The 26,653-nt window shown below is 42.4% G+C and overlaps 1 protein-coding gene across 1 annotated transcript in view; it reads right to left on the bottom strand.

Annotated features, from left to right (window-relative positions):
• CAMK1D (calcium/calmodulin dependent protein kinase ID) overlaps positions 1 to 26,653 on the bottom strand; it is a 1,392,645-nt gene that overhangs the window by 273,825 nt on the left and 1,092,167 nt on the right. Inside the window, exon 6 of the mRNA XM_085652873.1 lies at positions 24,821 to 24,896. Within this exon, the coding sequence (XP_085508999.1) occupies positions 24,821 to 24,896 (76 nt within the window). The remainder of the gene's footprint in view (positions 1 to 24,820; positions 24,897 to 26,653) is intronic.

Raw genomic sequence — 26,653 nt, 5'->3', positions numbered from 1 at the left:
CTGGGCCTCGCAGTCCTCAATGCGGTGTACCAAGGCAAAAGGTCAGTTTCCACCACGAGCGGCTCCCGCGAAGCGGGGGCCGCGAGCTTTTAACCGGTGTCCAGGTGTCCAGGGGCGGGTCCAGAGGAAGAGGCAGGCAGCAGCAGCAGGAAGCGGAGGGCTGCTGGGCCTCGCAGTCCTCAATGCGGTGTACCAAGGCAAAAGGTCAGTTTCCACCACGAGCGGCACCCGCGAAGCGGGGGCCGCGAGCTTTTAACCGGTGTCCAGGTGTCCAGGGGCGGGTCCAGAGGAAGAGGCAGGCAGCAGCAGCAGGAAGCGGAGGGCTGCTGGGCCTCGCAGTCCTCAATGCGGTGTACCAAGGCAAAAGGTCAGTTTCCACCATATTGCAATTAATGTTCATTATTTTTCCTGTATATAGTTTAAGTTTCTCTTTCTGTTTAAGTTTAATTTTCATATTTTCTACACATTCAATTTGAAGTTGTAAAGCCTAATATTGTGTAAGGTTCCACAGTTGTTGATACAATGTATAGCTCTGCTTGTATTTCAGGAAAAATGAAAATGTGTTGTAATCTACTGCACCAAAGAACCATGGCACACAGAGATTCTATGTGATGCCATGATTCTACCATGGTAGCAAAAGAACACTAAGGGCCATATTACGAGTTCGTGGTCTGTGGACCTCCGTCTCGGCAGTGGCCGTACGATGGCGGTGAGCCATATGCTGTATGACGAGTTGGGCAGATGGCTGAGCGAAGACTGCAGCTGGACCGCCGGCACCGCCAGCACACCGTCAACCTCCAGGGTCGGGGGAAGGCAGTCTCCATTGGGTGGTACAGAGGTGCAACACTGCCGTCCGTATCACGAGTTAAGTTCCTGATGAACCGAACGCAATTGTCTGATCGCCGCCTAAAGGTTGTTGGCAACAAAGGATTTGGGGTGCATACTCACTGCTTTCCAGTTCTCACCAGCAGATTTTGACATACATCCCTTTCTCCAGGTCCCCCCTACACAGGAGCATCTTCACCCCGAGGAATACGACCCCATCTTCGGCACAATACATGTAAGTGCCTTGGCGCTCTGTACACATTACCAGGACTACCCATATATGGGTCTGACTCCAGTAAATGGTAGGTGGTAATTTTCCACAAATATCATGCATGTGTGTGCATTCAACACATATGCAGTCGGGATGTACACACAGACATCGATATATATGGAAATACATTGCACACCAGGCAAAACCGCCACTGCCACACCTCCGAGCCCTCTGGAAACTCGTAATATGGTTGTCAGAAGGCCACAGGTGCAGTGGTCTCCTAGCGGTCAGATAGCAGTCCTTCGGCGGTCAGACCGCCAAACTCGTAATAAGGCCTGAAGTGAGGCGGAGAAGGGTTGACTGTTAAAGGGTAAAGAGCTGTGCTGGTTGTACTACATGTTGGTGGATTAAAGAATAAAATTTCAACTTCACTCGGCTTAAGTACTACTTCTTAACACTCTGATACTGCCAGCTAGACTGATTCTAGCTATTCAAGCCATGTATGGTTTGTATCCTATAGTACTATAGTAATGTAGGGTTAGAAATATAAAGTATATGTTTTCAGAAACCAGTTGTACTGTTTATTCCTCATTCGTTGATGTATGCTTCCTGACCCAGTTGAAGGGAATCTCCCTCAGAGGTCAGGTGTCCTCCACACAGCCTAGTGGTTCTCAGGTACAATCAATGGTGCCCTCCACACAATTATGCCAAGAATATACTGTAACACCAAAATGGTTAATAGCACAGCAGAAGACAATCCCCCTGTGGAGGCACAGATATTTCCACAGGCTGAGAGCATCTGCATGGGTAGTCAGAATACTATCAATGGTTTTATTTGAGAGGCGATAGGATTTCCTTCAGGGTGAACATATCTTCCTTTTCTGCCCACTCTACGTAATGGACTGATGGGTAGCTTGGCCATTGCATAAATAATGGACTTGACAATAGATTTATAAGTGTTGGGAGACATACACCATGGAATAAGGTGTAAAACATGGCATATAATTGACATACCTTTAGGTGTGAGACCACTTGGTGATCACTTACTATTTAAAGAAGGTTCCCTCATCTTGTTAGGTCCACATTGATCATTAGTAAATGGGCTACCAAGTGCAAAAGAATGTAAAGAAAAAGCCATATTGCTTAATTTGGAGATGCTAATTAATTGACATCCAAATTAGTCGTTGTTGATTTAGCATGACTTACAGTTACACAAGAGAGAAATTCTATATAGAATCTACAAGTTGTACTAGACATTCACATCCAAAGAATTGGACAAACTCACAAGGAAATAGATACATATACAAAACATCACAGATCCACTTTCTTAAAGAATTCTTGGCTAAAAGCAAAAAGTGTTTCAGAAGCAAATGTGAAATCAAAGATATGCAGAATTTTTCCAGGGACATCTGTTAAAAATATTTATTTCAGAATCTTGTCTGTTTAGGAAGAACTCTGAATCTCCCATGCAAAGCTATGCACCAAAAGTTATGGTAGATATATGCATATGAGATATAGGACAGATAATGGAAATAGTGTGGACATACTGACCTATAGGAACAAGAGGCCAAGAGTGAGCTAAGGCTCTTCGGCTTGAATACCAATTGCCTCCTAATCAGGAATAAGAAAACTGTAACACACAGTAGCTGAAAAATAAGTTGAAGCAGCTTAAACTAGGAAAGCCAAAAAACATCAATGTAGGTCCAGTGAACAACAAGAAAAAATTGCTCTTAAACTGAAGAACACAAATGGTATAATTAAACACCTCAAAAAACTCTGCAATAAGAACAGAGCCACACTGACTTGAATGTCATGGAGAAATCTGTTTAGTATGTCTCTATAGGCAAACGTTCTCATTTATTGCTTACCCTAATGGTCTGCGATTAGATTTCAAGCCACAAGCATTAAACCCAAAGTCATGATTACCGATTGAAAAATGTCAGTGACTGCTTGTTTTAGGAAGACGGTGTAATTTTCTCATTTTTATAAGCTCGCATTTCTACTACCTTGTATAACACTACTCCTATTAAACTCAAATTGTCATAGACTAGGATATTATTTTAACTGGAATGTTGATTCCTGTAACATTATTCAGTTAGTATCTATAATAAACATTCAAGGACATAGTGAAGGGTATACTAAATCCACAATGACTTCTGTTATATGGAATATTCACTAACAGAAAAATACAATGAACCAAATTCTGAGCTATCAATTTAAAATATTGTCGTTTGAAATTTCTCTCAATTACAAAATAGCATCAGAGAAACGCATGACCACAAACCTTGGGGGAGAGGGCGGTGTAGTCAGTGCGATTGCGAGCAGGGACCCATGTAACAGAGAAATGATCAACTAATGACAAATGTTAGAAGTATTTCCATATACTGAAATCTAAGCAATCCCATTAAGGAATCCTATCAGAATTTGGGGTCCCACAATTATATTTTTGATACAGCTTTCAAGTGCAATTTCTTATGGAATGCGAACTTGTGTGCAAGATGCTGACATGCTTTTGGGAACAAATCTTAGATAGGACAGACTTGTAAGGTGATTCTCTTCACCATCATGGAGGTGAAAAAAATCCACCTCTTATTTTCCTCCGGCTCAGCTGCAAACTGATCAGATTTTCTTTTTTTTTTTTTCTTTTAGTCCTCATTCGCCAAAACCCATAGTGTGCAGACCGTCTGTACATTCGCCTTTCGCCTTTTTCAATCGGCTAGGATGACATGGGCTCTTCCCCCGGATTCTCTCGATACCATCAGCCTGAAGGGGTGTGTTTTCAGACTGAAAAGCCACTTTCTATCGATATAGGGAAGTTAGCTATCACTCCAGATTGGTCTAAAAGACCCTTTGAACCCTCTCAATGCCCCGTTTTCCATGGGCATATCCAGCCTGGTCCATGGAGTGTCCAGTTGGCATAATCATTGGACCAAACAAAAAAAAAATCACCTCCACTGCAGCAACAAGTCCCAGTATGCGATCATTTTCCTGCTACATACTCTGGCCCTATCCATTTTAGATGTTTCATACAAAGAAGTCAGCCAATCCGAGTGTTTGGGAGGGACAGAGTCTACCCAGTGTCTACAGACTTGTCTTCTTGCCAGTAAGATTGAATAGGATAAAAGGAGTCTAGCTGGTACTGGTAAATGGGTATTTAAGCCGAAGATTATTAGCTTTAAGCCAATTGGAATTGTCACTCCCAGTATACTCTTCAATGTTTTTTGAACATCTTCCCAGAATGCCTGGATGAAGGGACAGTCTCTAAACATATGGAGGTCAGAGGCTTCTACCATTCCGCATTTTTTACAGCTGATTTGAAAGCCTTTAACAATTCTTGATAACCTGAGGGTGGATAGGTATGCACGATGGGCAGTGAATAAGTGATTTCTCCTCAACCATGCTGGTTTCACCATGTTAAAGAGGATTTTAAAAGATTCCTGCCATAGATGGTCACACTGCTCGTTAGGCAACTGTTCGCCCCACAGCTCATCGGCGAGCTTGAATTCCCCATCCACCTTCTATTCTATGGCCCAATACCAATAGGAGACCTCCTTTTTTCCTACTTGGCCTTTCCACAAGCTGTTGCTCCAAACTGGATCCCTCACCAATTCTTTTTTCCTTTCTGAACTGGGACTGTACCCAACTATGTAACTGGATATATTTAAATCTTGAGAGACCACTTCTCACTCTCCTTTTTAGATCCTCCCCTAAAATGAATGTTTCATTACTGACTAAGTCACCCCATACTTTAAATCCAGCATCTCTAAGTGGGATCGCCAGCCTATCACGCAGGCATTCTGGGGAACCTGGGGAGTCCCAAAGTGGTGCCAGTTTAGAGAAATAACTGAGACCTGTCACCTTCCTTTGCGTTACCCATATTCTGGCAAAACGCTACAGGACCTTAAGTTTAATTTTTTTAAAGCATTTTTGATCTCCAAATTTAAACATAAACCCTTCTGCTGGCAGCCCCGCCCCTTTCAACATGGCCAGAAACATAGCTCTGCTCCCTTTATCACTTGCCGTTTTCAATAGCATACGAGAGTGAGTGAGTTGAAATGCCCAAGCATAATATTGTAAATCAGGTAACACCAACCCCCCTTTCTCTCTCCTACGCCTTCGTTTTTTCCATGCTATTCTGGTAGATCTATATACCCAGATAAAGGAATTTATTTCTCGTTGGAATTTTCCTACAAAAAAGAAAAGTGACCTTAGGCAGTATAGACATTTTGACTAAATGTAACCCTCCCCAAAATAGATATGGGGAGGTGCACCCATGACTTAATTTGTTTACAACAGTCACAGAGGACTCGCGATAGATTGGTATCTGTCAGTTTATTTATATCCTGGGTGATTGTGATCCCAAGGTAACGCATACTGCAGCTTGTCTGGTAAACAGCGTGCGGGATATTCCAAGTCAAGACTTCTGTCTTATCAGCATTTACCTCGTATCCGGAAACCTTACCAAACTCTTCCGCCAGTTTAATTACTACCGGGAGAGTTCTGTCCAGGTCTGCTGACAATATCAGAATGTCATCCGCATACAGGGCTACCCTTCTCTCCCAATCCCCATGTCTAAAGGAATCAATATCAGGGTTATCCCTTAGTTTCTGTGCAAATGGTTCGATATATATATTGAACAACAGGGGGGAGAGAGGACAACCCTGTCGGGTTCCTCTGGTTATGCCAAATGGCTATGTAAGACGACCATTCACCAGGAGCTTAGCCGATGGGGATTTATACATCAATTGTATAGCACGGCAAAACCTTGCACCCAGATTGAATTTCTCCATGGCATCCGATAGGTAAATCCAATTTACTCCATCGAAAACCTTGGTAGCATCTAAAGTCAAGGCTGCGAGGGGGAGTGAATATGTAGAGGCGATGTCTATTGCACCGACCAGGTCGTAAGTGAGGTCTGCTAACTGTCTTCCTTTCACAAACCCCTTTTGGTCGGGGTGAAGAATGTCTCCAACCGCCTCTCCCAATCTAGTAGCCAGAATGGTTGTATAGATTTTATAATCGGCATTCAGAAGCGAAATGGGCCGATAAGACCCACAGCTGGAGGGGTTTTTACCCGGTTTCAGGATAAGGACTACAGTAGCGTCATTCCATGTTATCGGTGGGCTTATCCCGTCCATGAAGATTTTATTGAAAAGAAGGGTTATTGCTGGAATTAAGCTCTCTCAAAGTGATCGATATAATTTGATTGGAAGCCCATTCGGGCCGGCCGCTTTACACCTTTTCCCACTCCCCAATGCTTTCCTCACCTCCTCCTGTGTGATGGGCTGCCCCAAGTCTAGTTGTTGTTTGGGGCTGATAGGTGTTAAAGTAATATTCTCCAACCAAGATTTTGTCTTAAATGTATCCTCTGTGGAGGTCTCTTTATATATCTCCTGGAAATATTCCAGGAAGGCCTCTCCTATACCATCATCTGAAGAAATGGGAGGTTCTCCATTACCCACTGAGATCTCCTTGATATGGTTCCGGAGCTGGTCTGCTTTGATTTTCCAAGCTAGCAATTTTACAGCTCCTTTCCCATATTCAAAGTGGGCCATCTTGCTCACCTCCCACTTACGCATAAGCCGCCCCTGGAGAACACTCTCCAATTGCTCCTTCAGCTTCCTACTTACTTCCCGATCTTCCTCCTGACCGATTCCCTCTTGGGCATTTAATTTTACCTCCACTTTTCTCATTTCTTCTTCCAAGACCATAATCTCTTCTCTATATTTCTTACATCTATAACTTGCCCTGTTGGTTATTATACCCCTTAGAAAAGTCTTAAGAGTGTCCCAAACTGCAGTGATGTCTGCAGTTCCCAGATTGATCTCTAAAAATTGGTTTGTTTCCCAGGAGAGACAGCTTATCTCATCCTCTTCAAGTAGCAGAGTGCGGTCAAAAGACCACACTCTAGCCTGTTGAGTTCGTAGACCCTGTAGCATCAATAAAATACTAGAGTTGTCCGATATATGCGATGGCAGATAGGTTATGTTCTTTACTCTATCTCTAAGAGTGTGGCTGGTCAGTATATAGTCAATTTGTGACTTGTGTTTGTACTTAAAATTCCTATACAATACACCCATCTGTTGCCCTGACCTTTCTCTCCAGATATCGCTAAGGCCCAGTTGGGTCATTATTGCCAAGAGGGATATTCTTGATCTTGAAGGGGTGATGGCTCTACTATTGGGAGATTTATCCAATTTGGGATCAAGAAAGATATTAAAATCTCCTGCCCATATCACCGGCTCAGGGAAGTCCAATAAATGCGAAAAAATAGTTTGGAGGTTAGAGGAATCATCATGATTCGGACCGTAATAACCAACTAATGTAAAGAGAACCTCTCTGACAGTGACCTTCAGTATCAACCATCTTCCCCCTGGGTCACCCTTGTATTGTAAAATCTGTGCTTTAGCTGATTTTTAAAAAAGAATCCATACCCCCCTAATACTTGCCGTCTGTTTGGTGCATGCGAAAGAATCCACCCATTTCTGTGATTTTAATATATCTTTAGTTTCTGTCTCCAGAAGATGGATAGCCAAGACTTGGGTGGGGGAGTCTCTCAGATATTGTAAAATTTTTCTTCAACGAGACCCCCCCCTCAAGCCATTAACATTCCAGGACAATATTTGCAAAGTATTCATTTGAGATAGTACTCCGCCATCCCTGCCCTCCATGATGCAATGCAGCAATTGCACCTTGACTTTAGACCACCGGTCGATCCTAGTCTAACTAAAGCTATCTGGTCGAAGCAACCTAAACAAAATATGGCGAATGAGGTGTTTTTATTTTTTATTCCCCTATGCTCCTCTACCCCCCCAACCTACCACCCCCTTGGAGAACCCAACCCCCATTTACCTGGACTAGTTGTTATCCAGATATGGCATCCGTAACCTCTTCCTCCTCCTCTACCTATCTAAACCTATGTGTTGCCCACCCAAAAGCTAAGAAAAAAAAAAGGGGTTATGCCCTATGTCGTTTCCCTGAATACGTGTCTATACATTGTTTTTTCCTATTTCCTCCTTTTATATATTTTTTCTTTTCCCCCCTTTCTCTTTCCCCTTTATGTATATATATATATTTTTTTTCCTTTCATTTTTAAGAAACCATAGACTGTTCCCCTCATCTCAACTTCCAAAAAATGACTTAGTAGGTGATTTGCTTACGGGGGCCCTTTACTGATGCTATCCAGCAGTTCATCTGCCTCCTGAATGGATCTGATATTGTGCATTTTGTTATTGTGCATTACTTTCAAAAAGGCAGGGAATTTAAGTTGCACCGTAGCACCAATCTTTTTAAAATTGTCCCTTCTTCTCCCGAGCTCCCACTGTCTTTTTTAGTGTATCTCTTGACAAATCTGAACGGACTTCAAAAGAGAAGTCCTTACTTCTCACTGTTTTCATCTTTAATGTCAAGTTCAAAATTTTCTCTTTCACGGCGTAAATTAGGAAGTTGATAAGGATTTTCCTTGGTTTGGTCTTTTTTAGATTTAGACGTAAAGGATCCCTGTGAATTCTTTGTATGTCCTTTGTCAAGGACTCCACTGAGTCATCGAGTGGCAGGGCTTCCTTTAACAGGTTTACCATGAAATTTCTTAAATCGGAGCCCTCTTTCCCTTCTGGAATATTCAAAACGCAGAAATTATTCCTGCGGGAATTATTCTCCAACAATTCCATTCTTTCACGCATCACAGCCTCACCCTTTTGTAGCTCATGGATTTTTGCCTCTGCTGTCCCCAAATTAAGACTTTAATTCCTCTACTGAATGCTCAAGGGATTCAGTTCTAGCGTTTAGGAGATCTACTTTCCTTTATAGGATCTCACATGAGCTCCTAATCTCCGCTTGATTGGCAGCTGATACGGCAAATCCTTGCTTAATATCATCTTTTAAGGATGCAAATAGGGCTTCCATTGAAAGTGGGAGTGAAGATGGGGGGGGGCCCAATCTGCCCTGAAGAGCCCAAACCTAATCCTGTTATCGACCCACCTCCGTTCATACTTTGACTGACAGTGACAATGGTGGCAGCATCAGTTACAATAGCGGGGGTAGTGGTGATTTCAGTGGCTGTATCCGTGTCAGTGACAGGAACAATAGCAATAATAGGTATCTCAGACTCAGCACCTGACAATGCTGTAGTCTGCATCCCAGCCTGCATCGAGTCTGTAATGCTCCAAAACTCAGATGGGCCGATAACTTCGCTGTCATTATGTTCTGCTCTCTGCTTTGTAAGAAGTAAAACCTCTGGTTGCATCCTAAAAAACGACCTTAATGAGGGGGTGACCTTCACTCTATTGGATACAGACTTATTTTTTCCTCTTTTTATACTCCTGCCTTTGACCTGGTAGTTTTGAAAAGCTGAATTGTCACAGGAGAGGCTGATGGTATTAGCTATACCAGGGCTAGTTGTTGTGGTTTTGGCACCAAAAACTCTCTCCCCCACTAGCTGGTCCTGGGGCTCCCGCCTCACTTCTCCCTTTCCCTTAGGTTGCCCTTTTTTTTCAGTCACACTCTTCCCAACTTTCTTACCTTGCCTCTCTTTTATTTTATCAATACCGTTACCTCGTTGCCCTGGAAGCCTTCGCTCACTCACCTCACCGTCTTGGCCGTCTTGACTGCGTGAGAGGACCTGAAGGCTCTGACCCGCTTGAGCGTCGGCCTTTCCAGGAGAGGAAAAAGGCACCAGACTATTAGAAGCAGTGTAGGAGACTGAAACTGTATGAGAGACTGTGGGGGAAACTGGGGCCATCGGTAAATCCACAGCACTGTCTTTTTCCCAGCTTCAACAGCCGCCGCACCAAAGAAGTGCCCGATGCTGGGGCTGCCGCTGTTGACTCGGAGGAGGCCGCGAGCCGCCGCTCTGTAGCTGCGCCTCAACTCCAGGGCGGCTGTATACCAGCGTGAGAAGCAGGGCAGACGGGGGGTGTCGAGCGGCTCCCAGGTCATCTACCCCCTCTGTGACCGACAAAAACTCCATAACTTCAAAGGCAGAGGCAGAAAATGGTAAGCGAAGAATCAATCAGGCGAGTAACATCCAGCTACAGCAGTGCGGTGGAAGGAAAGGAGGTACGGACAAGCGAGGCTGCTCAATCGGCAGACGCCATGTTCTCCCAAGAACAAACTGATCAGATTTTCTGTCCCCAGGCCTCCTGCTTCTTTTGTCTCTGTTGATTTAAACTTTGCCCCCCAGTCACACCTTATGCTCCACTTCATCTACCTTCACACCTATTCCTTCTATCATAGTGCTCAGTTTTTCATCCCCACTATGAAATTCTCAAGTTACTTTCTGCACTCTTGTCTGTGTTGCTGTAATATCCTGCTGCACGTCATTCTGGTCACCATTTGACCAGATAACTCTTCGATTCAGTCACTTAATATACAATCTGGTTCAGTCTTGTATTTCATGAGTCCATTTGGGACACTGATCTTAATTAAATTGTTAATAGACATTTCTATATGCTACAGGCAGTTAAACATTTGTGGCATTTATTCCTGTTTCATCACTACTCTTGATAATTCTTACTGATTATTGAGAAATGTATTAGTGAGGTGACATTTAGTTGATCATACATATAATAAGATCATAGTTATTATTGTGTGAAGGACTGAATCGGAAGATGGTCCCTCGTAGCCCCTATTAGATTGCCAAAGGAAAGGGTGACTCCTCTAGTAGCAACCTTGCACAGGACAGTATGTGAAAAGGTTTATTTTTTATATGTGTTGTTTGGTCGTTATAAAGGCGCATTTATGTTGAGGTCTCATAACGCTAAAAGCAGTGAGGGGCAACCCAAGAATGAAACAGAAGGTTAAGTAGAAAAGAGAAACGCCTTATGTTTCTTCCTGAGAAGGAAATGAGATCAGATGGACTTTAGCTTAGTTAGCAGCTCATTTCAAGGCACAGAAGAAAGTACTTAAAATGATTTTTTGCCAAATGAGGAATTATTAAATCGAGGAATAGATAGAAAGTTGTAAGATGAAGACCATAGATGATGCAGAGGAGTGTATTTAATTAATTTGGCATTGAGAAAATTAGGTTAACAGTGTGAAAAATACGAGAGCGACCCCTTCTAGCCAAGAACTAGGGTACTGTAGTCAATGTACAGAAAAACAATTACTCTTGCCGATTGTCAAACCAATGAATATGTGCACTTCTACTACCATAATATTTCACCAGTCCTGAAAAGGAAGAAACCAAGGGATGTGTGTATATATAAAAAATTATCTTTAATTAATTAAAACTTCATCAGAATGTACATTATAAGATTCTCAATATTAAGACAGTACATAAGGCAGTGATACAAAAATATAAAAAACCAACAAAGAGAGATTAAAAAAAGACATACAAATTAGTCATTTACAGTGGTTATTCCATCAGAATCAAATGACAGTATTGATAACATTTAATTTTTTACACATCCCTTGGTTTCTTCCTTTTCAGGACTGGTGAAGGATTATGGTTTGAATGTTGGTAGTAGTAGTGCACATATACATTGGTTTGACAATCGCCAAGAGTAATTGTTTTTCTGTACAAATATTAGGTTAACAGCCATAAAGACATTTATGGACCAAACAAATAACTTTAAAGATGATATTATTTTTTACCAGTAGCCAATAAAGATGTCTATTTAGAGGGCTACAGCTAGGAGGAAAAACACACAAAGTGAAAAACAACCTTTGTTGATCCTGTGATTCTTGACTGAAGATGTAGACTATCTTGGTGATAAGAGGAAAGCACCAAAGGCTTCCTGAACATCAGAAAGGAGAAAAGAGCCAAGTATAGATAACCGATCCAGGTACTATAGATACACTGTGCCTTACAATTGCTTAAGAAAAGGACGACAGCAGTAGTACTAAAACATCAAGCAGAATTGACAAATCAGTCTAGGATAATTCATGAAGGGAAATAGTGGGGTTTGAGTGCAGCAAACAGTGAGGGAACAAGATGCATTGAGATGTATCATGCCACTCCAAATGCCACCTTTTACATGATTGAAACATGAGCTGACAGTTCAGGAAGACCTTTTTCTAAGTTTGGTTTGGAATATTCAATCAGCTCCCATAGGACTAACCACCATCTTGGAAAAGGCCTTTTATAAGGCCAAACTCCAACCTTATTTGAGAACTCACTGTGTTCACTATGCCTCAAAGTAACACAAGTTTGACACTCAGTCCTCCACACAATATGCAAGAAACCTCCCTGGGTCACTGTGGACGCAGCAATGCTGTAGAGGGTCAGGCCGTAAGGGAGGCGTGCATCAGCCAAGGCACAATGCACAGAAAGCACTGCTAAGAAGCGCATAATAGACTTCTTACCATTTTGAACGTGCATGATCATGGGTAAGTTTTTTTGTATAGTTCGACACAAGCATGACAATTTGTGACCTCTACAGTGTTTCCATTTAAATTATACCTATGTATAGAAAGCATTACTTTTGTTACAGAACTGGAAGTAGAAAAATTAGGATTTTTGACCTGCCTTAGTGGAAATTTTCCTCATCTGAGTAGATGAAGTTAAGAACTATTATTGATGCAATCTGTTAATACCTCCTATGGTTAAGCCTCTTCATTTAAACTTTTGTGTGCTGGATTTTGAGGAAGGACAGGCTGAAGAACACTGGCTACAAGATTTGCCACCTTTTTGGGGGGGAGTTTTATATAGCGCAAACTAGACCCGAAGGTATCAGAGCGCTTTACATGAGCACCAGTTGCGTAACAGACGACACATACATTTTTTTTTGTTCGGCATGGGGAGATTAAGTGATTTACCCAGAATCACAGGATGCCGAGACTCGAAACTCGTTTTCCTGGCTTTGAGGTCGACCGCCCTAACCCTTAGGCCACAAAGACAAATCTTTTTGCGCATTGGTGGAACTTCTCCGAGTTTACAGTTACATTTATTCATAGCTAGCTCCTCTGCACTCAGTGTGGCATTATTGTTACCACTGCTATTCCCACCCTGCTGTGATGAGTTAGAATTTCTGGAGTGACTGGCCCCCCCCGTTATGCTTTTGTCTTGCCGAATTCTTTGTTATGCTCTATACCCTCACAGCAAAAAGCTGATATGAGAAGGCAGACTGGAAAAGAAAATCTGAGGGACCTCAAGTTTGCAGCAGTTTGTGCTCGTTGAGGCAGCAAGAACCAATGTCCCTGTTTTAGAAAATGTAGGACAGAGCTTTAGCAAAGACATCAAAACCTAGCGCCTCCCTTCATATTACATGGACTCGGAGCCCTAGCAGGCTTATGTTGCATTCTTATGACTAGTCAGCATCATTGGTCAGTATGTTTGTTATTGTTGATGAGGACTGCAGAATGTTTAACTGGCAGAGAACCTTTGAAATGTAGAAACATATATACAGTAGGCAAAAGAGAATACTCACAATGTTTAATATGTGATGTAATATGTGTGCATTAACATTAACCTATGCAATATTTCACAATGAAATACTGTGCATGCTTGACAACTTGCTGAAGCAGTTCAATATCATTTACTGTTTGGCAGGCATGGATTATGTTTACATGCATTAAATGTATTCTGAGTTACATGGTCATATTTCTAATTTTTGTCATCCTGCTTTTTTTAATAAAAATCTGCTGGTGCATCTTTGAATACACTGTACACGGTTTAAAACATGAAAAGTGGTTTGAATCGGAAAAGTTCCCACCGGTAAATGCTATGAGCCAACTGCTGGCCGTACCCACCAAGTTCCATTATTTTATTAAAAGTCTGCCAGTTTTACTTTTCCCAAACGGGTCACTAAACACCTCACATAGAATCAATAAACTGAGCACAACTGGGAGCAATCATAAGCCAGCGTTAAAACTGAGTTATAAACATGGCTCGGGTCATGCATTGCCCGAGATTCTAAAGTAAAGTAGAAGCAGATGGAAGTCTGAAGCCAGACAAACCAGAGGACAGGGCTTTCTCGTGGGGGATGGGGTGAGAGGGGGTGGGGGCGTGGGCAGGGGGTTACTTCACAGTTTATTCCACAGTCCATGTTTTGCAATTCAAAACAATCGACCTCCAACCACTTTGAAAGCAAAAGAATGTTTGCAGTATGGTGTAGTTAAAGAAAGGGGCAGCAGTGGCTGGATAATTTTGGCCGGGCAAATATGTCTGCCGCGGAATACAGCATGCTGGGAAAGCATCCTAGTACCACCCCCAGCTCTGGCAAGGAGTCCCTCTCCATGGGATATTTTACACAATGTGGCCACGCCCTCACACAGCCATAGACTTTACAAGCGGGGTCGAACTATTGCAGGACTTGATAGTATCTCAAGTGAGTCTGGCTCTTTCCATGGAATATCAGAGGGGGAAGGGACTGAAACCTTCAGTCAATAAATGTTTGATACAAATGGGGTCAATGGGTGTATTTAGCAGGCGAACGTGCCTTTGAATCAATAGGTTAAACTAGCAGAGCAAATCATCTGGCTTTGAACATTTCCATTATCGCCCATTTTTAAAACATCAAAATATCTCAGTCTACTCAATCCAATACCTTTATTTTTGACTGGAGTAGATTGGGAAAATGACAGGTTCTACAGAACACACAATCTCAAGCCTAGACATCAGAGCTGCCCTTGACGTAGACAGTCTATCAAGGCTCAGGCAACAGAGCCAATGCTGAGCTTATAGACACCAGTGATGTGCAGAGCTCCAACAATGATTAACTCACAGCTTTGCATACTTGGTTTTAAACTTCAGTAGCTTTGCAAATCCCAAAGCTGATGGACTTCAAGAAATCACATCTATCTAGGAGAAGCTTTAGCATTACAGCGCAAACTTAAAAAAACACATCTAAACACATCCTCAACTTCTCTTCAAGTAAGGCCAGTTAAGCTCACACCCACCGTTAGAAGTCATGAACAAAGGGATATGGCTTCATAGGAAGCTGCACTACGTTTGCGACAAAAAGCAGAGAGGCTTACCAATAGATACTTCTGCCGTTAGCAAGGGAATCAGAACACATGCTCAACACAATTGCATGGAGGAACAGCTCAAGGTTATATACTGATAAATTAAATTCCCTGTCAAGAAGTACAAAGTACAGTGACAGGTTCAGATGATGCCCATCAGAACCTCGTCACAGGTTTCCAGTCCCATGATGGAATCAGGAAAGGTAATGGCTTTCACCAGGGAGCAAATTGGAGGAGTTTCGACAGTTACCATGGTAAACAGTGCCTAAAGCTCCAGCAATTTCTCCCTGAAAGTTTGCGGTAGCGGTGTGAGATAAATAAATCAAAGTATGACAGTCTTGCGGTCTGCCTGATTCAAGCTTCTCCATAAACCCTGCCTGCCTGGCATCCACATTAACAGATTTTGTAACAGGGAGAACAACGTGCCCTACCAAAGGATTGTTACATCAGCAAGATGAGCTGTATTGATGTCAGGATGCAAAGTTCAGCAATAAGATGATACCAAAGCACACGTTACATGTATCCAAGTAGTTGTATTGACAGTTGATTCTACAATTCAAGTGATTTATTGCTAAGTCATCCCAAGTGGTCATACAAGACTTGATTGAGAATTTCTACATGAAAGCTGGCAGCCAACGTGTGTTTTGGTGATATCAAATTTTTCAAGGCTTAGTTCTATTTACTGAGTCAGGATACTTCTTAACACATCTAAAGGGTCAGCAAACTGGAGATCAGAAGGGTGTGGTACTCACAGAGACCAAATGGATAAACTGGAATCATCCAGAGTATATATGAATTTTGGATTCTGTGACGTGAACAGTAATGAGTACTAGATTTGAAGTACATAGAGAACGCTCTTAGTAGTTACCACTAAAATCATAATTGCATCCAATGTATAGTCCAATATATACACAAGAGTAGTTACAGAAAGAGCGCCATGATAAGCCCAAACTATGCGTCTCCGCTTGAATGCCGAAAAACTCTCGAAACTTCCCAGTGATGTCAATGGATGGGGGGAGGGTTTACCATAAGCACACCCTATTGAGGGGACAGAGTTCAGAAAGTTATTCTGCTTTCAACACTGCAGTGATACATATGTCATGAATGCACCCCAGATTTTCTAGCAACATAAATTTAAGGTGTCCAGTTTTCGGTTTCAACCGATTGCAACTGGAAAAAACCCCTGGTCCCAAATCTGCCTTTCTAGTGTGAACTGAAAAGCACAGAGATGCTGCCACTAGATGGCAGTATTGTGCCATCCATCGAATGATTCATATGTCAACCACAAACCGTAGGACTTCATGAGTCTTACTGCTGAAATACAAAGATCACTTGAAGAAGCAAGCACCAGGCAGAGACATGCCTTCAGACAAGGCAATCTGCTTATTACCAAAGTTTTTGCTCAAATCCTTAAACAATAAGTATGTAATTCATAATAACCCACCATGCTCCAACAAAGAGCACAATTTACGTTTGAGTTTGACATCAAACCTTATTTTTTCTTTCAGTAGAATTTGACTATTACAATAATAGGGAAAATGAGGTGGCTAAATTAAAGATTACAGGGAAGCTTTGTCACTTCATATTCTTCTACTAATACTTACAGTTCTTCTCTTGCATCATTCCTACCACCACATTTGTGTCAGAGTTGCAGAGAACATGTGAACTATAACACCATCTTTATAATACCCTGTAGCATTGAAGGCTCTTACATTTCATCTGAAATATCAGAAATGTATCCTCTTAAGAGGCTGCAATATGGACCCAGATCAATCTACCACCATTGATTAATGACATCTTAACTTGCTGAATCAGTAGCAGGAAGAGTGGATGTGCCATATTTACAGAGCTCTGTATCTCTCATGACTGCATCATGTTCAGAATCATAGTTAGGTCCACCAAATCCACAAACACCTTCCGTGGGCATTTTTTCAGCTGTGAGTCTGGATCTTGCCTTGTAGTGACTATGACAACAACACCAAACTTATCATTATGTTGTTTATATGTCCAGGGCAATAGAAGACATCTCACACTGTCGCAGAGCTCTTGAATGTTTCAAAGGGTTAGCATGTAACAGTTATCAATGATCATAACATGAGCATGGAGAGAGCCTGTGTAGATAAGCCTTAAAGTCCACCACGTTGGTCAGCAAGCAATTTTTGTTCTACTTCTTTGGCCCAGTGTATATTTTATTAAATTATATATTGTTAATTTGAGTGTAGATTAACTATAGAAAGTAATTACACAGCATCTTAAAATCACTGCTTTCCAGAATTCATAAACATTTGCAACAGTTTCATTTTGATACACATTTTTAAATTGATAATGCAGCTTCCTTTTTCACTCTGATGGCTAGTTGGTGGGGGCACATGTAAGACCTCATGTTAGCGATGCCCCTGCTTACAAAACAACATAATATGTAAATGTATTTTGTAAACACTGCAAAACACAGTTTTTGAAAATGTTTTGTGGTGCCAACATTTATAAACACAGCAAACCACTGATGTTTGGAAGTGGGGGAAACACTGGGAAATATTCACTGGAAGTCACAAAATGTACTAAAACACGATAGCCTTACAATGATGGATCACACTCTTAGTTATAGCTGAATGAGATAACGCAGTTGCAAAATTAAACTGTCTGCAACCCTTACCCATTCTGTACATCAGCTTTCAGACACATACTCCAGCAAGGTGTGAAATAAGAAGGGCCTTATACATCTGGACATCATCAAGACACAGGAATGAAATGTGGGAACTGTTAACACCTTTCCTAAATCCCTAACTTGCCACTGACCTTCTCTGATGCTTTCTTAATGTCTTTCCTCTCCACAAAATCAGTAAGTGGAGGGGCCGGATGCCTTCACATTCCATGACATGATGGCAGTAGTATGTCTCTGTCCTACAGACAGAATAAGAGATATGTAGATGCAGCCCAATCTACTGATGGCAGCCTTACTGGTTAGTGAGCGGGGGCGGGTGTGTGTGTGTGTGTGTGTGGGTGTGTGTGCGTGTGTGTGTATGCGCGCACGCGTGTGTATGTTTGTATGTGTGTGTTTGTGTTTGTGTGAGCGGGCACGTGTGTGTGTGTTCTGCTCTCCGAGTCAGTTACTAAGTAAATGCATGACAGGCATGTGGCCTGAGTGGCAGTCATACAATGACTACACTGCTCAAAGAGTGAGTGATGCATTTGTTGGTTTTTGGCCACTCCTGAGACAATGAGGTGCTTGGTTTTCAGCAGGCCAGCACAGGGGCACTTCCGTTAAGGCTGTACCACATTGCTATAATCCTTCAAGCATTGTGCAGACCTTGTGGTGTGCTGTCTTGGAGGTCTGGCCTGGTGTCTTGCCTTGTGTGTCGCTGGTCCACCGGTGCTGAGCAGAGCAGGCAGGTTGGAAGCAGTATGCAGCATCGCATGAATCAGGGAAATATGGCTTGACCAGGATATGGTGAGGTGACCGTCTCACTTGTGAAGATGAGAACAAGATGTTCAACTGAGGGGGAGGAACATAGGGATGCACTCATTCAGAAGCCGCAGCAGGTATGTTTATACAAAAGTCAGGCAAGTTAGAGAAAAGGCTAGAAGGCAAACACAGTGATGATGCAGGGATTAAAGGAGTGGACTTCTGTGGCTAGTCAGTACCGCTACTAATCTGTGGCTTGGTTCCGCTGCGGTGTTCAAATCAAACATTGTTTCCTGTCTGACCCTTTAGAACAGGAGTATCCACTATCAGGAACCACTCAAGATAAGGAATGTATATTTAGTTATGTATGTTAGTAGCTCCCCACTGTCAAGGAGCCTCATCTATTGCTAATTCGACCTTTGCACTCCTGATATTTCCCGGGATTTCTCCGAAACCCTCTATAGTTATGGAAAATAAAAGTTACATCATTCGCTGTGAGAAAACACTACCAAGAATCTTTTTTATTGTTTATTAAAAACACAAAGACTAAGGACCTGATTTAGATCTTGGAGGATGGGTTACTCTGTCACAAAAGTGACGGATATCCTGTTCGCCGAAATATAAATTCTATTATTTCCTATGGGATTGATATTTCGTCGGAGGGAAAATCCGACTCTGTTGTGACGGAGTAACCCATTCGCCAAGATCTAAATTAGGCCCTAACTCTTGCTTCATGTGCAGTTATGAAAAACAAAAATAATATCTCCAGAGGAGAGTTTTAGGGATGAAAAATGTCTTTATTGATGTCTGCAGCCGAGATAAAGAGGGGAGCGAGAAAACAAAGCCCAATGGATTTCAGTTGTGTCAATATTACAAGCCACGAATAATGTGTTTTTTCAAGTCTTTAGGGTAGTAACAAGCCTAACCTATTATTTTCCAACTGCGCAAACGAAACAAAAAAACAGCATGTAACCAAAAAAAAATAAACACACATGGAATTGGAATTAAATCTATATTTTCTTTAGATAGTTCAGCTTGATGTTAAAAATTATGCTTTTATAACAGTTGGGATGTTGCTCTGCAGTACTATTGACACAACTCTTAAGGCCTTTCCTTAGGTAAAAATAATAAAATAACTGCTGTTCAAAATTCTGACTTGAACTGTATGCAGATTGTCCTACCTATGATGCAGGTTAACCCCGCTGCATTGTGATATCTGCTGGTCCTAGGCTGACTACTTCAGAGTGTCCTGTCGCCAACTACTGAATTGCCCATTCTATCATTACTTGTCACCATTATACAATAGACATTTTCAATGGTCTGTTCCTTGTTTAGCTTGAAGGTAGCACATTCTCATTTACTTCTGGAGTCCCAATCTCTGTGCCTTCTTCTGCTTGACTGCAAGTTTCAGCACAGGGGTCCCAGCAGGTCAGAATAGGGGACACATATTTACACATCTTTACTGCCTTGAGCATTCCACTTCCAAAAGCAGCTAGGTGTATGATTCTCCATTTTGCATAATGATAGACCTATTGAAATAATTTTTAAAAAGCGCTTAAGAAATCTATAAATACATTCTTCTGGAAAATACAAAATTGTGTAATCAATCTTTGACCCTCATGCCTTACATTATTTTTCTCATACCTGTTTTTAATATTTTACATTAACAATCGAATCAGCGAAGCCATTAGAAAAGCATGCAGGACAGTGTTATGTAAACAAAGTACATAAACAATGCAGATAAGAACACAGGCGCCATAACGAAAAACAGAAACAAAGATATGTGAATGAGGCATAATGACGAGTGGGGTGGAGGAGGAGGAGGGGTTGCTCAGCATGTAGTATGGTGGGCATGGAAACCTTTAAGACAGAAGGATCAGGAGGGTCTAGTCAGTTGTTGGCGTAGCACACACGAATCTGGGGTGCATCTCTTGCTAGGCATGCACTTGGGTTTAGCAGTGTGAGGGACCTATGTGCTTGTTATGTAGATTCCATGCAGTCAGGCTCAGTGTGAGTAACAAGTTACCTCCTCAAAGTGGGCGGGTATAATTTTTGGCTTCAATGTTCACAATATAAATGTCCCAGTTCCCACCGCCCATTCCTGCCATTCCTCTGTCTTGGAGGGAAAGTGATACAATGGCCTCTGCATGTGCCCATTGTAGCAGCATATTCAACCATTTAGTAGTGTTCGGGACTGTAGGCACATTCCACCGCATTCCAATCTGTTGTTTAATCAGTACAAATGCATGGTCAATGAGCCTGTGTTTGTACCCTTTGGATCTGGGACGGACCCCGAGGAAGCAGGACACGGAGGTGGGAGTCAATGCACTGCCCGCTAATTCTGCTGTGGTGGCCATGATCTCTACTCATGTCAGTTGTAATCGGGGCAGTACCAAACCTTATGGTAGAACCCTGCCTCAGTGAACATACAGCGTAGGCACTCTGATATGAATGTAGGAAGCATACACTTGATGCACTGTGGGGATCCTCATGCCTTACATAATACAAATCCTGTACCAAATGACCACCATTCAGTGCACCCAAAACACCTAAACAGCGGCATCTTGTTCTTACAATATTTGGTAAAATGCACCTCTACTAGAGTCCTCTTAGGACAGTTCTCTGCTTAATGATGTTCCTCCCCTCCTCCCCACCCACCCTCCCCACCCCTAGCGGCTATTCACTTTCTTTTGGCCTATCAACTCAGAGAAGACAGATGTCCTCGTCCTCTGACCCATTCCCTCAGCATGGAACAACACCTGGTGGCCCTCCACCCTCGGCAGCCCTCCTACTCCCATGGACCATGACCAGAACCTCGGCATCATACCCAACTCCTCCCTCACCATGACCTTACAGATCAACGGCGTCTCCTACATGTACTTCAACGCCCTCTGCATCCTTCGCAAGACTTTCAAGTGGATCCCCCCCGAATTCAGAAAGACTGTCATCCACGCACTCATAACCAGCAGACTGGACTACAGAAACGCCCCCTACACAGGAATCAACAAATTCATCTCGCAGAAACTCCAGACAATCCAGAACACCGCTGCCAGGCTCGTCCTCGGCATTCCTCGACACAAACACATCACTCAGCACCTATGAGACCTCCACTGGGTCCCTGTCGAGAAGAGAGTCACCTTCAAGCTTCTCACTCATGCTTGCAAATCCCTCCACAACACCAGACCCCAATACCTCAGAGCAAGCGTCTCCTTCCCTGCACCCAAGAGAAAACTGCCGTCCGCCGACCTCGCCCTCGCCAAAACCCCACACATTCGCAGAGCCACGCACCCATCTCTTGAGCTCTCCACCACCTAACCTCGAACCTACCCCCAACACATCCTCCACTCCTCTGGATCCCCATGTCCATCAGCCCTCCAACTCGACAGACATCATCACCCCCGGCTTCCTTGCCCCTTGCTCCAAGACCCAACAACCCGCACCCACGCCTCACTAGGATCCATACTGAATTAGATCACTCAAAATGTACAAGAAGTCATTGCAGATTGAAAAAGACTCAGTCGAATCACAATAATTATGACCAATAATCAGTGGCCTAATAGAAACCAGAGGGTGACTACTCTCATTTATGACCAACACTCCAACTTCCTCACCATACCTCCAACACACTTCCCTTCCAACTTGACCTCTCCTTCTCCAATGCCCATGCAGCGGAGTTGGAGAAACATACCCTATCACAATGTGCCTGCACAGCCGATTAGACAGAAATTCCCTCTTTCTGAAAAAGATATCCACTCCCTCCTCTTATCATATAATTCCTCACACCCTGATAAAATTGACAATCAAGGTCTAATGCAATCCATTCCTGTGTAACCACACACAGTGAGAAACAAAGGTTATACATTAGTAAGGTAGTAAGATTTTAATTTATATATTTTTTTAAACGTACGAATTCACGGAAAAAACACTATTGTTTTGAAACAAAAAAACTGAAATTCACCAGTTATGTGTAAATGACCCTTATATAACTTGCACCACCATTGATTTCAAATGTCATCAGTGATGTAACATGTGATGTTATAAGCAGTGCATCATAGCGGTGCAAGTTACAGCTAAGTTTAAATTTTTGCCAAACTTGGTGTAATTCTATTTAGCCATTTTTTTCTGTATCACTTCACAAAATATTCTATAGGAATTGACATGGGAAACTAAAGCTTTGGAACCTGCCTTTTCATGGTCCCTGCTTATTTATCACCCCAAAACCTTCCAGGAACAAGCTATGATGACCTTTTTATGGAAGGTTTTGTGAAGATTTGTGAGCATATGAACCAAGAATTAGCTAACTTTATTGAGAATAACCACGTTTTGGACTACACCCAGTATGGCTTCAGAATTAAGCACAGTATTGAACTGGCCTTAATCACCGCAACAGAGGAAATCAGACATGCAGTTGACAATGGAGGCTCGGCAGCTCTGATATTGCTAAACTTGTCAGCTGCCTTCGATAAGGTAGATCATAGTATTCTAATAAATCGGCTTCAAAAAGTAGGGATAGCAGGCTCAGCCCTTGCACTCCTCAGATCTTTTCTGTTAAATCGTGAACAATTTGTTGAAGTAGAAGGCTTTAAATCACAGTGCTTCAGGCTCCCATGTGGGGTGCCACAGTGCTCATCTCTGAGCTCTACCCTATTTAATATACACTCTGGCCCGTCTGATTAAAGCTCATGGCTTCAAGTTAGTATCATATGCAGATGATACTCAGATTATTGCATCTCGAGCCAAAATCACGACATCCCACAACTTTAAGGAGAGCATGAGATGTGTAAGCGACTGGATGGTAGAGAATTGCCTCAAACTGAACTCAAATAAAAACAGAAGTTCTACTCTTTGGCAGAGACACATCGTTCTGGTCCTCAGAACGGTGGCCAGTGGAGTTGGGGACTCTTCGCACCCTAGTTACCAAGGCCAAACATCTCGGAGTCATTATTGACACTACTCTATCTTTCTCCCATCATGTAAAGGCGCTTACCGCATCAATCTATTTTACCTTGAAATTCTGACGAAAATCCTACCATTTATACCAGCAGAACTACAGAAAGTTCTGTCTAAACTCGATTATTGTAATGGGCTTCTGGTTGGAGTAAACACAACAGTAGTGGCAAAATTGCAGGTACTCCACAATTCTATAGCTCAATTGCTCTTTGGCCTAGCCAAATATTCATCAGTCAAACATGCCCTCAACACCCTACATTGGCTACCTGTGGAGAAGCGAATCAAGTTTAAGGCACTATGCATCGCCTTTAAAGCGCTACACAACCTAGGCCCCGCCTACTTGACAGATCGATTCTAATGGCACATCCCAGTACGTACACTTCGGTCGGCCTCTTTGAAGTTGGTGAAAGAACCAAATTTCCGACTTCATAGATGGGGTGGAAAAAGCTTCACAAGTATCACAACCAGATGGTGGAATAAGCTGCCAATAAAATTAAAAAAACTCTCCTGACCTACTTTCCTTTAGGAAAGGACTCAAAACCTGGCTATATGCCTTATAACCTCTCTTCAAGTACTAGAGACTCAACATCTCTCTATTGCTGTGTGTGTTGGGCTGCAAGCGCCTAGACGCTCTCGGGTAGTAGTGCGCTATATAAATATATAAATAAATAACGATTCACCAAATGGTGCCAAAGGCATTAGGCAAATAAACAATGCTCTGGCAATGGAAACTCAGACCTAACTATAACTACACAATGGCAACCACCACCACCACAGGTTCCAAATGGAGCTTTTCTGAGTGAGAAATTCAACTTTAAATGGAGTTGCATATTTTCACATACTGCCCAAATTCATTGTGGAGCCTACTTTCCTTTCAGTGAGGCAAAGTTTGAGGTGCTGCAACCACGCAGCTCAAGACAACAAAGAATATAAAAAGTTTCAGCCAACCTTACCATGTCACCCAGGTGCAGTTTAGTTTCTCATTGTGCACATAAACAAGTAAGATAAGCATAACGCAAATGTATGCATAAAAAAATAATGTAAACTGTGCATTTAAAAAGTAATATTTGAAAGGACATTTATCACTGAGTTGCAGTCTTCACCCCACCTCTCCAGGGCTAACTTGCTAACTGAGGGTGTCATGGTCCTGTACCCATCATTTAAGAGCCTTTTTAATTGGCTGGTCCTAGTATTGTATTGTCTATCAGTGCTCAAACACAAAACTCAAAGTACTGTCATTATCCAACTTAAATGAACTTATTATATCGACCTTACACAGATGAAAGTTTAAGCAGTTCAACACAGATTGGACCTCAGTGAACTGCATGCTACACAGAAATCGGTTTATCAAACCAAGCATACCCTTCTTTCACTGGCTCTAGGGATGCTGTACAAAGAATGTTGCCATTCGCCTAAAATAGTTGCATCGGCGTTAATGCCTATCGAACCTTAGGCAAAGGAAGTGGTAGTGAACATGAGTACAACAGACAGTAATTCTTCTCTTACAAAAGGAAATATGCACTCACAGAATGTATGCTATGACTCCTATGGACCAGCAATCCACTGCTTTGCTGTAAGGTTTCTGGGCCAGCACTTCCGGAGCTGTGAAAACAATAAAGAAATGAAAATGAATGTGAAAATAGGTAAATGGGTAAATCAGAGACCCTCCTGAAGTTTCAGGAAAGGCATACAAACTATATTGCAGACAAACACCCGCATTAAGCCCATATTTCATTCTAAACTACGGAATTCACTTTGATCGATCTATTCTCTCAAATAATATTATGAGTATTTATAAAGATAAAAAACATTATAAAGAGACACAAAGGCTCAACACAGGTTAATGATGATGTTCAAAGCAGACCTGTCTACTCTTTGCTTCAACTAAGGTGCCTCCATCATTAATGAATCAGACGTCTCTGTTGCAATTTATTCAACCAAAGAAATTACTTTTTTTTTAAAATTGTGATTAAAATTGTCTTTACGTAGTCGTAATGTCATAGTTTCGCAGATGTTTGTGACAGATCACACTTATAGTGTGTACTGCAAATACTAACAACCTCACAAAAATCATAAGGGTGGCAAATAATGCCAAAGGCACTTAATCGGCGTACTGTGCTAGCAAGATAACCCTGTCAAAGGTGTTTACCATGCATACTGCCGCCATAGGGCCCCCAAAACCATCAATCCTGTAGTCCTCATTTCAGGAGTCCTGTCATGAAATGTGTACTCTCTCTCTTCTCTGCAACTCTCCACGTACCTTCATTGCATGCTGCTCTCACCATTGCTCAAGTGGCCATCCTTCAGACACTTAACAAATTGTGTTTAATCGGGTTACCCACATTCTCTCCAACAATCTTCTTGCCCCTTGATTATATAGCCTCAGAACACTCCAGACCCTCAAACTATCATCTCTCTCCAAAACAATCTCCTCGCTGTTCCCTATAACTCTCAAGCTTATTGTGTTTTATAACACAGACCACTCAGTCATGTTAGCAAATCTCACCACCGTAGGCAACATTGTCACATCACAGCTCTTCTACAATACTCCACAAGCCAGAATCCGCCTGGGCCATTCTATATCAGCCTCCTTCCGCATCCACCGTGGGACACACAAGGGCTGCCCTATCTCTACCCTTCTGTTGACCCAAGTCATAGAACCATTTGTGATACGTGCAAGGGTGGAGATAGTGGCTTGTTAGTATAATACCACTCACATCATCCGCCCTAGGTCAATGATATTTTTTTTATACCTACAGGACTTGCAACCTCTCTTATAAAAGCTGTCTCTTCATGGAATTTGGACAGCACTAAGGTCTTTATGTCACCTGGCAAAAGTCTTGCCTTATCCCATTATCCTCCTCTGCCCCTCAGATTGTATTAGCTATAGGTGGGGGCTGGCTTCGATGTGAGGGCACTTCCTTTCACTACTTAGGCATTCAAATTTATCGTGCTGACAAGGGTCTTCTTGAAAGTAATCTCAAGATGATCAGGGTGTTTGGAAAAGAGGAGAGCTTCTGGATGAGTTTTCTCTTATCAGTCGCAGGACGGGTCGCCCTCTCAAAAATGGTTATGGTCCTGCGCCTTTTATATTACTTTGTCAACTAACCCATATTCCTAACTTTAAGATATTCCATGAGCTGGACTCCGTTCTTGGCTCTATTACATGGCACACAACATGTCCTCCCTTTCGATGACCAGACAAGTCAACGCCGTCTCGTCATCGTGTTTCAACATCCTACGCATGCTCCGAAATATCTTCCGATGGATCCCCACCGAAACCAGGAAGACGGTCACCCAGGCACTTGTCACCAGCCGACTGGATTATGGAAACACCCTCTACACCGGAACCACAGCCA

Source organism: Triturus cristatus, chromosome 4_1 (genome assembly GCF_964204655.1).
Source record: "Triturus cristatus chromosome 4_1, aTriCri1.1, whole genome shotgun sequence".
NCBI classification, from domain to species: domain Eukaryota; kingdom Metazoa; phylum Chordata; class Amphibia; order Caudata; family Salamandridae; genus Triturus; species Triturus cristatus.
Note: the sequence above shows the minus strand (reverse complement) of the source record. Positions and strands in the feature narration are given on the sequence as shown.